Source organism: Pelmatolapia mariae, linkage group LG9 (assembly GCF_036321145.2).
Source record: "Pelmatolapia mariae isolate MD_Pm_ZW linkage group LG9, Pm_UMD_F_2, whole genome shotgun sequence".
NCBI classification, from domain to species: Eukaryota; Metazoa; Chordata; class Actinopteri; order Cichliformes; family Cichlidae; genus Pelmatolapia; species Pelmatolapia mariae.
Window position 1 is genome coordinate 6,341,513 of NC_086235.1, and position 14,027 is coordinate 6,355,539.

At 44.9% G+C, this 14,027-nt stretch overlaps 1 protein-coding gene across 3 annotated transcripts in view; it reads right to left on the bottom strand.

Annotated features, from left to right (window-relative positions):
• The window catches only part of rps6ka3b (ribosomal protein S6 kinase, polypeptide 3b), a 67,761-nt gene that overhangs the window by 9,512 nt on the left and 44,222 nt on the right, over window positions 1-14,027 (bottom strand). For all 3 annotated transcript variants that reach the window (XM_063484413.1, XM_063484414.1, XM_063484412.1), the window contains 13 exons: window positions 10,242-10,358; window positions 9,757-9,838; window positions 8,050-8,130; window positions 7,854-7,933; window positions 7,378-7,484; window positions 5,898-5,935; window positions 5,614-5,756; window positions 3,729-3,799; window positions 3,143-3,231; window positions 2,114-2,178; window positions 1,883-1,985; window positions 1,669-1,778; window positions 933-1,058 (listed from right to left, as the gene is read on the bottom strand). In XM_063484413.1, coding sequence (XP_063340483.1) covers window positions 933-1,058; window positions 1,669-1,778; window positions 1,883-1,985; window positions 2,114-2,178; window positions 3,143-3,231; window positions 3,729-3,799; window positions 5,614-5,756; window positions 5,898-5,935; window positions 7,378-7,484; window positions 7,854-7,933; window positions 8,050-8,130; window positions 9,757-9,838; window positions 10,242-10,358 — 1,212 coding nt within the window. The remainder of the gene's footprint in view (window positions 1-932; window positions 1,059-1,668; window positions 1,779-1,882; window positions 1,986-2,113; window positions 2,179-3,142; window positions 3,232-3,728; window positions 3,800-5,613; window positions 5,757-5,897; window positions 5,936-7,377; window positions 7,485-7,853; window positions 7,934-8,049; window positions 8,131-9,756; window positions 9,839-10,241; window positions 10,359-14,027) is intronic.

The window sequence follows — 14,027 nt, forward strand, 5'->3', positions numbered from 1 at the left end:
GCTGCTCGATCATCAGCAATATAAAAGCAGGAGCTTTGGCAGTTGTCAGGCTGGCTTTTCTACTCTAGTCTGATCAACATCAAATTGGATCGTGCAACAGTACGATGATCCCAGGCACAGCAGCAGAGCTACAACAGAAGGCTGTCCAGACAGCTGTGCATACACGAATGTCTGCAAAGCTTAATGAACTGAAGCAGTGCTGCAGAGAAGAGTGGGTTAAGTTTCTCCACAGCCATGTTTTCTGTCATACAGAAAAATGTGCTTCAAGTTATTGCTGCTAAAGGTTTTACAAGCCACTGAATTATGGAGTGCACTTAGTTTTTTACAGGACTGGATGACAATGGTTTCTACTTAGATAATGCATCACTTATCATGGCATTAAATCAGAAAAACAGTGTAAATTATGTTAATTTATTCATATTTTTGACAAATATGCACATAATCAACAACAGCAACAGTATTTGAATATCCTGAAATGTCTCCAAACCAGCAGCACAAAAAATCTGAAGCCAACTTTTAGTTTGGAGCTCAGATCTGTTACGTCCTCGGAATATACTGTTGTTTTTCAAATGAGCAGCGTTTGTGTAATTACTGTTCATTTTAAGCTGTTTCAAACAAATTAACTCTGTAAATGTCAAAAATACCGACACAGTAAACTGTGAGCGTCAGAGGAGACGGCAAACGGAGCGAAACTAAAAGAGCTAAAAGCTCAACAAACAGGCCGAATCATCTCTCATCCCTGATAAACTACCACGTTCACATGGTCATAGAAATATGAAGAATCGATAAATATCTGCATATCTGTGATAGAAATCATCTTTCATAACTTTTTAGTGCATCATCAGCTTCTTTCTCGAAACCTTGCAAACCTGCCGACAGCCTGAGTGTATTAAAAACACAAAAGCAGATGTTGAGCTGCTGTGCGCGTTCACCTTCACTGCGTACTCCATGCCGGTTCCTTTGTGTACGCAGCGCTTGCAGATGGAGTAGGAGCCGACTCCGATGTCCTCTTTGATCTCGTAGGCGTCTGCGAACTGGGACGTGCTTCTGTGAAGTTGCTGCACACAAGGAAAAAATGTAAACAGATGTGAGTCCTCATAACTAACCACTCAGGCCTGATTTAGATTTCTGCCCCACGTCGTCGTCGGCACTCGTGCTCATGCTGTGCGTTAAGCGTTAATTACAAACAGTTTCACCAATCTCCCCCAGGAACCTGCTCACATTAGTGAGTCCTTACACTGATGCTATGATTATTAATCCTTATATTAGATGATTATTGTTATTTTGAGGTGAAAAACAGACTAATTACAAGAGATGTGAGACTGCAGAGATGTGACGTGTAGATGCGTTTCTCAGGAGATTTTGGAAAATGTTCTTGTTTCACTTAAAGCACTTAAAAAACGACTCATCCATGATGTAATCTACTGCCGGTGATAAAGGTACGAGGTACTTATATAGAAAGAAAACTACGTAATCTGCTTTTGGCTGCTTTCTGCCAGAAAGGAAGGAGGTGCAGGAGTGAAACCTCGGGAAAGCAAATGTGTGAATGAAATTTTCCAGGGTGGAGTGTGAAGACAGCCCCCCCGCGTGCTGTGCTCTTCGCCTCCGTCCACTGAGGGTTAGCCCAGTTAATTGGATTATTTCTGCCTCTGAGGCGTTTGCCTGTACCTGTACAATAGCATTGGGTAGTGGTTGCGTCTCCTCCTCCGTTATGGCCACAAAGCTGAACCCTCTGAACAGCTGATGGGCGTTGGCGCTCGGCGGGACCCCCGGCGAGTCTGGTTCACACAGAGAAACAGCTGTTAATACGGCAATGCAGTTCAGCTCTGCACAGTGTGAAGGGCAGGAGGAGGAGGAGGTGAGGTAGAGTGACAGCCTGTACCTCTGGGTGTTTTAGCTGTGAACTCTGGATCAAAATAGAAAGTGTCGTCAGGTCGCCCCGCTGCTGGCTTGAAAGGAGGGTGGATTTCTCTGCGGTACAGCTTCTGCAGCGAGAGGAAATATGAGGAACATCAGAAGGACAAGGAAACACACTCAAAGACAGAATCATAACCAAAGACGACTCTGTCATCATTAAAGCAGATCAAGTTTTTTAAATAAAAGAGAAACTGACATTCCAGTCGATGGTGCTGAAGAAATGATGCCTCTTGATCTCCTCCACTCCATCCGGCCCTGCTCCTAAAACAAACACCGCACCAACAGTGAGCACGATGCTGCTGTAATCACATTTTCACAGGCTGCATGAGACCCGCTGAGACTTTGTTTGGAGGTAATCTCCACAGAAAAACAATAAGCACGAACACGACAAAGGTCTGAATGTTACGCTGTGGGCGGTGTGAATTACACAGCTGTAACAGATGCAGGTGTGATGCGCAGTAAATATAGATGAACCTGTGGCTTTCAGGGCCCTCGGGTTGTGTTTGCTGCCCTCAGCGGTGAAGGCAGCTCGAAACATTAAATATTCCCACCTGCCGAGCATGTGACACTTGTAGCACGGCATGTCGAGCCGCAAAAGTCACGGCTCAATCGCTGGATTGTAGTTATTCATTAAGCAGTAGTAAGCATCTTAATCAGCCAATCACATGGCAACAACTAAACAGTGCATTTATGCATGCAGACACGGTCGAGACGACCTGCTGAAGCTCAAACTGGGCTCAGAACGGGGCTGTGATGTAACTGACAAAAAGACAGCTGGCAGAGCTGGAGGTGCTCAGATTTTATTTATGAGTGACGAGGATGGACAGGATTCGAAATGAGGCTGAGCATTTTGCAGATAGAGTCAGAGAGAGACAAGGCTGAGGTGGTTTGATGTGTGACGAGGAGGGGCAGCAAATATACTGGACAGAGACGGAGGGCATGCAAAGAGGGGGACAGAGGGTGGCAGGGTCAGATGGGGTGATTAAACATGTAGACTTGTAACTGAAAATCTGTTGGAAGTATCTCCAGGTTTACAGAGTGGTCAAAACTGAGAGCTCCCATTTTTGTCATTATTTAATCTCACTGAGTGCTTTAATAAATAAACTTTAGAAGAATATTCTAAGAAAATGCTTCCATTGATTGGTGGATACAAATCTTCAGGTATTTGTGAAACCACAAACCCATTTAACACCCTCTCAACGTGCCTCGTGTGTGCAGGTCTTACCTAATCTGTTGCCGGGGTTTCGCTTGAAAAGGTTCCTGAGGAGACTCTGAGCTTCGGAGCTGAGAAACTGCGGCATTCCCAGCTTGGCCCTGCGATAGACACAGAGACAGGCAGCAGGGGGGATGAAACGGAGAGAGAAACATATCGAATGCTCTGTATTGTGTACCCAGCATCTGAAAGACTAGACAGAAACATGTCGATCTCACACAGGAAGCACACTCAGCACTCTGCAGAGTCTGCTCAGCAGTTTTCCCCCCGGGCGGATATCGAGAGTCAAAAGAGAGCGAGAGAGGAAGAAGGAGGGGTTAATATTTCCTTTAATTCTCACCGACTGCGACATGATTATTTTCTCTCTTTTATGAAGAGCTATCAGCACATTCTGAGATCATCTCTCTCCTCTGTCCATCCAGTCCTCATCATCCTCTTCCTCCTGAGTGCTGCACTTTGTCTCCTCTAATAAAAATCCTCCCCTGGGCTGACTCGCCTTGTACTTTCTCTCTCTCTCTCTCCGTCTCTTCTCGAATGTACAGGGAGCTCAAATAAAAGCTGCAGGGTGGGGATCGGATAGGAGTGTAAGGTGTCTTACTTGAGGATCATGGTCATCGTCTCTTTCCGGTCTTTTCCTTGAAACGGCAGCGTTCCCGTCAGCATCTCAAACTGTGAGAAAGAACAGGACACCATCACGCTCAGAGGTTTATTAATTAATGAGTTTTTAAGACAGATCTGATATAACAATGTGCAACATGATCAGAAAACAGGAAGCTTAAGATACTTTTATACTTAGTAGTCCTCAAGTAAGCAAAACAACTCAGTGTGAACAGCGTTGTGTGTTTCTGGATTGTTAACGCACCCCATCCTACCTGACTCCATGTTAACGGTTCTGTTAGTGGACATTTTACTGATAAAACATCCAACATACGGCTCAAAATAAATAATAACCACTGAAAATCAGTTTGATTATGTGCGCCTGTGTCTATTTGTTAACTAAAAGTCATGCCCTCCTCTTTGTCTGTTCCTGTGAACCCAGCCCATGTTTTCTCACCTCTTTGGCCTCAGGATCAGCAAAAAACTCACTTTCTGCATCCAGTACATATACAGTTAGGTCCATGTTGTATTTGGACACTAACACAAGTTTTTTTTTTTACCTGTTTATTGAAACTTACAGTTTTATTTTGGACATGAGTATAATGTGTAGACTCTCAGCTTTCATTTGAGAGTATCCACATTCAAACTGGATGAAGGTTTAGGAGTTTCAACTCCTTAACACGTGCCACCCTGTTTTCAAAGGGGCCAAAAGTAATTGGACACTTCACTCAAAGGCTATTTCACGGGCAGGTGTGGGCAATTCCTTCTTTATGTCATTTCAATTAAGCAAATAAAAGGCCTGGAGTTGATTTGAGGTGTGGTGCTTGCATTTGGAAGATTTTGCTATGAACAGACAACATGTGGTCAACCCATCATTAAGCTGCGAAGGCAGAAAAAAACTCATCTGAGAAATTGCTACAATATCAAAATCTACAAAGAAAGAAAGCACTGGTGAACTCGACAACGCAAAAAGAGCTGGTGGTGGACAGTGGTGGATGATCGCAGAATCATTTCCATGATGAAGAGAAACCCCTTCAACAGCCAACCAAGTGAACGACACTCTCCATCTACAGGTACAAGCCACTCACAACCTCAAGAACAGAAAAGCCAGATTGTACCTTCTACTAGCATACCACATCATCTGGAGTATGATGGCTCTGGCGTGCATGGCTGCCAGTGTCACTGGGACACTAGTGTTCATAGATGATGTGACACAGGACAGAAGAATGAAAGCTGATGTGTTCAGACTGATTCGTTTAATTTAAAATTCATTGTGGTAAAGTACAGAAACAAAGTTAGAAAAAAATCGTCTCTTTACAAATATCTATGGAAATATCAACGTATCTACCCGACCGAGCTGACATCATCTATTAGCCGATATTTTGGTATTGACATTAATAATGGCATATAATAAATAAATGACAATTAAAGACGTAAAGAAGAGACTGGAGAAACATCCTTCAGCCATCTTATGAGTGTTGTGGTGCACAGTTTGTCCACCAGGGGGCACTCTGCAGCTTCCCTGCCACAAACTACAACCATCTGACCTGAGTCGGGCAGAGTGTCTCCTCCCGGGATCTGCTGTAACTGATAAGTGGCAGAAAACAGACGGGTGGATGTTTACCTCCTCATAAATGTCGGGGCTTTTGAGCTGTACTAACGCAGCAAATTTAAATGTAATTTGTTACTTTTTGTGCAACAATGTTTACGTGGGAACCACAGAAGACAAAGCTTATTTAAAAATGTTATCAGCTTGCAAACAGCTCCAAATAATTTGAGCTGCCAGGAGAAAACCTCATTACAGCTCACCTGAGACCACAGGACTGCTGATATGACACAATGAGCGCGATAAGATTTATTGTAATCTGATTATTTAGGACTCTCACCATGAGAACACCGTACGACCACCAGTCGGCGCTGTGCGTGTGTCCTCGCCTGTTCACCACCTCTGGAGCCATGTACTCCACCGTGCCGCAGAAAGAGTAGGCCTTGTTCTCGTGGTCTATCGACTCCTTGCTGAGGCCGAAGTCTGAGCACACAAATGCACACACATTTAAAAAGATGAGTGCCAGCTTTACGTGATAAAAACACAGAGAAAGCAGCAGTAAGTATCTGAACACAGCGGCAGGGGTACACATGAGGAAACAAAAAAAGGTGTAAGGATACGCACCGGTCAGCTTGATGTGCCCCTCCTCATCGAGCAGGATGCTGAAACAACAGAAGCTTCTGTATTCAGACTGTTTCAAATGCTGCATTACTCAGTGTGATTGTGCACTTACAGCCTTCATGTCATGAGTGAGCTTTCACAGTCAAGATTCTGGAGACCAGACTTAAAGATTTGTGGGGCAGACAGCAGCTCCCCATAATGGCACGTCATTAAATTATAGCGTGGAGACTTGTTTGAAAGCAGGGACGTCAAACTCAGTTTACATCGTGGGCACACACACAGCCTGCTTTGGACTTAAGTGGGTCGGACCAGTGAAACGCCCCTTCATGTCCGTGTAAAGAAGTTTAATTACACAAGTATTCCCTGAGATTTGTAAAAAAGAACTTCCACCATTATGCCTCAGTTTTTCTACATGATAAAGAAATGCTGTAGTAAATGAAAGAAACCTGCCAGCACGACACTTTGGGCTGAAATTGTAAGAAATGAACGTGTACCCTGCAGAGAAGGTAACTCTGATTTAACAGTTATTCTTCTTTGTTTTGAACAAACAGTAACAGAGTTACAGTCATGTAAAAAGGCAAGCCTGCCAAACTATGGTAAATAAAGGGTTAATGACTCTGGTATGACTGGCCATGGGGGGTGGAGGTCGTTATCAGCAGGAAAAGCTGTAAAACTTATGAAACTACAGTTTAAAGTCCAACATTTATGCCCCACGTTCACATTTTCCAAAGCCGTCCACTGGGCCGCACTGGAGTCTTTGTTGGGCCGATTCTGGCCCCCGGGCCTTATGTTTGACACCCCTGGTTAAAGGATTAATCCTGTTAACTTTGCACTTTCCCTGACCTCTGCTGTGATGGTTCACCTTCATCACCTCTCTGTTAGACTTCTGTAGCTCTGATGGTCCAGCTCCACTCTCTCTGATTCACAGGTTCAAAGCTCAGCTGCCCGACAAAGTAAACACAAGACGTCGCTCCAGTCTGAGCTCAACTGCACTGCCATTTAAAAGTTTTACTACTTGTGTTTAAAGCCCTGTGTCAGGATCTCCAGCTCCACAGTTTCCTCCAGCTCTCTGAGATCAGCTCACAGCCCCAACCTGAAGACCAAAGGTGAGCAGGCGTTTCTGTTATTGCCTCCAAATAACTGAAGAGCTGACAGTCTTAAAATCGATTCTGTTCTCTCCTTGCATTTCTCTGCCTCCACAGACGGGGCCAACTCCAGTTGTTTTAAATGTGCTGTCTAAATAAAACAGAGTTGACTTGAACGTAAACACAGACATTAGTGGCCTGGAAAAGCCATTTTGCTAACTGCATTAGGGATCTCCATGAGGGAAACCTGGCAGCTGACCTAATCATCCTGCCGGGATGCACGCTGCTTTGTTTACATGCACGAGGCTGTGTGTGTGTGTGTGTGTGTGTGTGTGTGTGTGTGTGTGTGTGTGTGTGTGTGTGTGTGTGTGTGTGTGTGTGTGTGTGTGTGTGCATACTTCTCAGGTTTGAGGTCTCTGTAAATGATGCCGAGCCCGTGGAGGTGATCGAGGGCCAGAGCGAGCTCCGCCAGGTAGAACTTCACGTCTTCCTCTGTGAACATTACCTGAAACACAGGTGTGTTTTTTAATCACTGCAGGTCCAGATTTTACCATGTAGCCTTAAACAGCAGTAGTCATGCTGTAAGTACAGGAAAAATGAAAAGCCTGAGTCTTTTCTTCTTTAGCTTGCTTTTATTAATGATTTCTTATTCGAACTTTTTAGGGTTTAGTTTATTCTATCATATTTTTTGGCTCCAGCACACATTCGACCCTGATTTGAATAATTGGTTAAGAAAATGGATGGATGGGCTTATTTTTCAGCAGCTGACAGCTCAGCTCATACGGGTGCAGGACCACCATGCACTGATTTAAATAGCAATTAGAAATGCTGGGTACTTTCTATACTGTTGGTTTAAACTCTGAACTGCTGTTACCTCCTTGGAGAGACGAGTGAAGAGGTCGCCTCCTCGGAGAAAATCCAGGATCAGGTAGAGCTTCCCCTCTGTCTGAAATGCTGGGGGGCGAAAGTGAACTGAGTTAGTATTTAAAAAGCTCCACCGCAGGGCTCAAAGACGAGCTCCGATTGGCTGGTGACTCCTCCTCACAGACCTCTGCTATTGGCTGACTCACCGTAGTGCAGTTTGACGATGAAGGGATGGTTGACCTCCACCAGGATGTCTCTCTCCATCTTCGTCCTGACCCGGTCACGCACTGGAAACGCACACAGAGCAGAAAACACAGAATCACCAGATTAATCACGGCCTCCGTTGTGCGGTTTCTGTTTTGGCTGCAAAAGAGTAACTGGGTCACGGAGGAGAGTGAAGGAAAATATGCAGCAAGAAAGAGAAAAATAAGAAGGGGAAAGAGAAAAGAGTAAGAAAGAAGAGCAGGCACAAAGAGGATGCTAAACAAAGGAGCATGCTGTGCTTTATTCGAGCAGCAGATGGCGTCTGACTTGAGTCAAAACTCATTTAAAGAATTTATTTCGTCTCTTCCTCTCTCAGCACATCGCTTAGCTCTTTCTTTGGTTTTGTGTCTAAATTTCTGCTCAGTTTGTTCTACACATAAGAAAACTCGGTTCTTCCTTTTCGCTTTTTCACAATTAAAGTCATTTACACATACAACACAGAGCTGCTATACTCTTCCAAATAAGAGAAAACCTTAGTAGACAAGCTGCTGAATAAAAAAAGATGGCTTAAAAAAAGTTAATCAAAACAATTTCCAACAGATTAAACTAAATAATGACTTGTGACTTTTCAAGCCACAACTTTTACTTTGAAGGCAAGTAAAAGTTCTCTGAAGGAGTTTTTCCTTCCCACTGTCACCAGGAGCTTGCTTGATTGTTGGGGTTTTCTCTGCACTGTTATATTGTGTTTATCTTATAATACAAAGCACCTCGTGGAGACTGTTGTTGTGATTTGATGCTATATAAATAAACTTCAGCTGAATCTTCCATACAAAGTACAGGCAACTGTGCCAATCTGCCAGCAACCAAAGCAAACTTTGCAACCAATCCCATGTTTCAGCGAGTGGTCGTCACCGGTCTCTAGGCGTAAACAGCCAGCTACAAGAACTGTTTTGATATCTAAGCATATTTGTTCCCTTCATTACATCTGTACGGGAGTGAATTTACTCATTGCTCTAAAATGCAGTGAATGCAGTTTCTGTCATGGTCTGACCGGCCCTGCCGGGCGACCTGCTCGTTTGTGTGTTTTTATTTTGATGGAGCCGCACTTCCCCGGAGGCGGGAGCGCCGACCGGAAGTAGCTCCGTTCTGAGTTTTTTCCACACCGGCGATTAATCAACACACCAGCTGCCGTGAATTATTACTGTCTGACGCCGATGTATTTAACGCTGTGACCAGGCTTCAGTCAGCGCTGGATCATTAGACTAAGCTTGTTAGTACAGTTTAGATGGTGTGTTGTTTCTAATTTCGGATAGCTTCTCACTCCTTTTTGTCTCTCGCACCAGGAAGTGGAGAGGAAAACACGGGAGCTGAATCACGAGCGGGGAATTAATGCACGGAGTGTCGCCTGCCTTCACATCGCCAAACTGCACTTTCGGGAGCCGGGAGAATTCACCACGGGGAGCCACGGCCAAAGGATTTCACGCTGAACTGTTATTATTTTGCACTGTAAATAAATTCACTGTCTCTTTGCAAGTGGAGATCTGCGTTCAAGTCCGCTCCATCCACACTCCATGACAGTTTTATTGCCTTTTGGAGCATTTTGAGACAAAAAGGTGGGCGTGGCCATCTTCTATATACAAACACAGTCTGTGGTGTTGTTGAGTTGCTGGTTTTAGTGTTTTTAATGGCTCTGCTCTTCAATTTTCTACCTTTCAGTGTGGCTTTCTTCAACACCTTCATGGCGTACAGCTGACCAGCGTCCGGTCCTGTGATCTTCCTCACCAGAAACACCTACACACACACACACACACACACACACACAGAAATAATAATAAATCATCTTTACTGATTAAATGTAAGTGCTGGATGTCATTATGCACACTGTGAGTGTCGTTTGTTTCTGTGTGAGGATGAGAGTTTGTTTGGGTTGCTCCCATCATCCAGGTCACACTCATGAAGATTAACATAAACACACACACTGGGAGCCCAAGCAGGAGGCTAATTGCTCTTTCATAAAGACGATGATGCTGAGTGCGAGAGTGAAGGGCCCTCAGCCTGCCATCACCATAGCAACTCACTCTCAAACACTGGCACGAGGGAAACGTTACGGGAGAACTGAGTGGAAGTAAAACTGACACTTTACCCCCCGCCCACACACACAATGATAGGTCTACGAAAACACACACATACGCACCTTTCCAAAGGAGCCCTGTCCCAGGACTTTGCGCAGCTCGAACTGCCGAGGATCGGCCTTTTCCGACCCTTCCTTCACATGGTGAGTGATGCTGATCTCCTTAATCGGGACGTCATCCTGAAACACACACACGGATTGAAGCTCGTTATAATTACTGAGGTCTGAAGAGGTCAGAGGTCAGTAATTCTTGGCTGCAATTCAAACAGCTCTAAAAATACTCCATTTCTACCAAATAGCAGCCAAAAAGCTGCAAAACGAAAACTGCAGTTCCTCTAGTGGCCACTCGAGGCTCCAAACCCGAGTCAGTCTCCATAGACTCCCATGTTGAAATGTCCAGATTTACAGCAGAAATAAACATGTTTACAGTCGATAGATTAACTGTTTTGGTCTCGATGAGTTTATTTCTAACTCAACTATCTGGACACTGGCGTTGGAGCTGAGGCTATTTTGACGGCCAGGCATCCCAGCAGAGGCAGCTTTAGGGGACGGTTGTCTGCTCTGCATCACCTCCACTAATCGAGGTCGATAAACCGGGCCTTTCAACTGTTTGGTGCCTTTTGGAGCATTTTTAATGCATCATCTGACGTATAATATGGATTACTGTGCTTTACAGGCCATCCGAGATGTTTATCTTCCAGTTTTGGTAAGTGAAGTTCTGCTATTTTAATAGCTTGTTCCGTGGCACGCTTCAGGTTATTGATGGATGTGCAGACCGATGTCCATAAACTTTTCTGGCAGCATAAAAAGTCCTAAAGTAAACATCCATTAATACACGGAGATGACTTTGCATTTATCCTCTACTCAAAATTCAGCCATTACAGAAGGTAGGAGATCAATTTCTGCACCCACTTTAGCTTTAATAGACCATGATGCATTGCAGCCGCTGAGATACAGCACAGAGTGCAGCACGAGTAAGTTTGTTTGTGTGTGAAAATCATGAAGAAGGCTTATTCTGGTTTTAATTTTCACAATAAAAGCCTCAGACGTGTAAACAGTGTGACTGAATATAACAGCTTTTAATATTAAATAAATACAAATCTTTTGTTTATATATTTGTACTAAACAGAAAAACAAAAATGCAGAATCCTTACTGCATCCAGAGGAATTAAGAGGTGAGTAGGAGCCAGGTGCTGCTAATTGAATAACTGACTGTTAATCATCACTGTGAGCAGCTCTATGAAAGCAGGACTTTGCAGGTCTGAAGCATTCAGATATATTTGAGAAGCCACAGTTGTTGCCCATCTGGCTGCTAAGGGAAGCCTGCTAACAATCTGAAGTCCGTCACTACAGTGAGAAGAGCAAAACATTCAAAACACGCTGCCAATGTGGGAGCGGACATCCCAGCAAATTCACCCCAAGGACAAGATCATGCAATACTCAGAGAAACTGCAAAAAACTGGAGAGCTGCACCTCAGACTCTACAGATCTCAGTTAAGTGTTAAAGTTCATCCCAGCAGAAAGGCTCCCGTCTCTACAAAGAACATGGCAGCACAGCTGAGGTTTGCAAAGCTGCATCTGAAGAAATCAAAAGACTTGTGGAACAAAGTGTTTTGGACAGACGAGAACAAACACATCATACCAGCTGTCAGCACTGCGGTGGAGGGCTGATGGTTTGGGCTTGTTCTGCAGACACTGAGTTGACCGTGAACTCCACTGAACTCTATTCTGGAGTCAAATGTGAGGCCACGTGTCTCACAGCTAAAGCTTGAGGAGAATGAGGACAGCAGCAAATCTACGACAGCAGGACCCAGTCAAAGTCCAGACCTCAACCCGACTGAAACGCTGGGGTGGGACTTTAAGACAGCTGTGAATAAACAAGTGTTCACAAACTTCACTGAACCGTGGGCCAAAATTCCTCCACAACAATGTGTGAGGTTGACAGAGTCACACAGAAAATGATTACTTCAAGTTGTTGCCACTAAAGGCGGTTCAACTGTGGGGTGTGCTCAGTTTTCACACACCGCTTCTGGATTTTAGCTCTATTTTTAAATCATTTAAATAACTTTACAAGCTGTTAACGACCAGATGATGTTTTTGTATTATGTCCTGATACATGAAACCTGAGATTTGAAGAGGATGCACTTCCTCTTTCTCATGACTGCATATGCGAACCACTTGTGGTAATGTGCTCGGTCGCCTCCATAACAGCCTCTTTCAAACCCCGTCTGAGCCAATTTTCTACACTTTACTTACTTCTGATCAAACACTGATATCCTGAGAGCCCGCCGCCTGTCCTTGGTTCATTCAAACACATCCAGGAAACACCCCTGTGCAGCAGCACCAATCAGGCACTGACAGATCTCATGTCTCTGCTACACTGACACGTATCAGTGGAACAAGTTCTGACTTGTTTTTTCTGAGTTTTATTTTGAAAGGATTTCTGGGAAAAGAAGGGTCGGGGGAGTAAAAACACAACAGCTCCCGTCAGAGTTCCCTTTCGTCCAGGCTCCTTCACATCTCCCTGAATCACAGAACAGGCTGAGCAGGCTTCCTGAGTGTTCGTCATCCTCGCAGCAGGACATCGCAACACACAAACAGACACACAGAGTTGTCATGGAGCCACCCCCGATACCTGCTTCTCGCTGTAGCTGGCTGACTAACGTTGCCTCACTGCATGTCTGTTTGTGCTCAGCGCCATCATCCATCCTTCAGCCTTCGTCCCTTCCTGAAGAGCCCGCCCTTCCTCGGGATACTCATGCAGTAAACCGGACAACAGGTAAACAATCCCACCCCGCATTTCCAACCTCTTTCCACTTTCCCATCATCCTCCCTGCTCTGCTCTGTGCTCCATCCTCTTTATTTCCACCCACCCCCCTCCTGCTCCTCATACCTGCAGCTCCCAGGTGGGTGACCTGCTCGCTGCGGGGTGTCCCAGTGCATTATGGATCCTGTAGTCCCGGCTGCGGATCAGGCTCTGTGGTGCTAACATTGCTCCCGAGCATCGACTGTGAGGTGGCAGGATGGAGCCGGCGCCGGCTTCTGCTCGTCCCTGACACTTCCTCCTCTGCCTCTCCCTCTCTGCGCCTACCTCTCTCTCCCTCTGAGAAATCCTCGCCTCGCTCTCTCCCTACTTTCCTCCCTCGTTCCCTCTGATTCTCTCGCCTTTTCTATCTTTATTTGAACCGTTCTCACCTCTCCTCCCCGGATCGCACCTCTCCCTCTCTCCTCTCTGCCTCTTTCTCATTGGAAAGTCACACGCTGGAGTCGGGAGGGACGTGTAATAGATGTGGAAAAAGTAATCAGATACTCTACTTGAGTAAAAGTACCATGCGATACTGTCTTTTACTGAAGACTTTAGAGATCTCTTCAGTGCCTGAAATGTGTCCAAAACAAGTAATGAAACGTAACAAGTACTAAAGCTCTGAGCCTCAGCTTGGATATTTTTCTATGAGTAAAATGTATTTAAAATGCTTCTTTCAAACATATCAAAGGTTCAATCATTAAAGAGGACATGGGCCTGGACAGCAGCACATAAAGCAATGGAGTGACTCCTTAAATGATCCATAAAAACATAAGTTACTGCCTCATGTAAAGCCCGACTCTTTGCCAGGCTTAATCTTTCAGTTTTCTCCCTGGACAGCGTTCGTACAGGCAGCAACCTTCACGCTCGCCGTCACCCGTGAGTCACTTAAACACCGCTTTTCATGGCTAATCCTCGTTAGTCAGAGGCTCTCGCCGTCTGTTTTTCAACACGTGGTTGTGTAAACAGTGAATCTTTTTGAGGACGACCAGCACGCCTTCCAGCGCTGGTATTTAAACTCTTCCTGCACACAGAAACCACCGCTG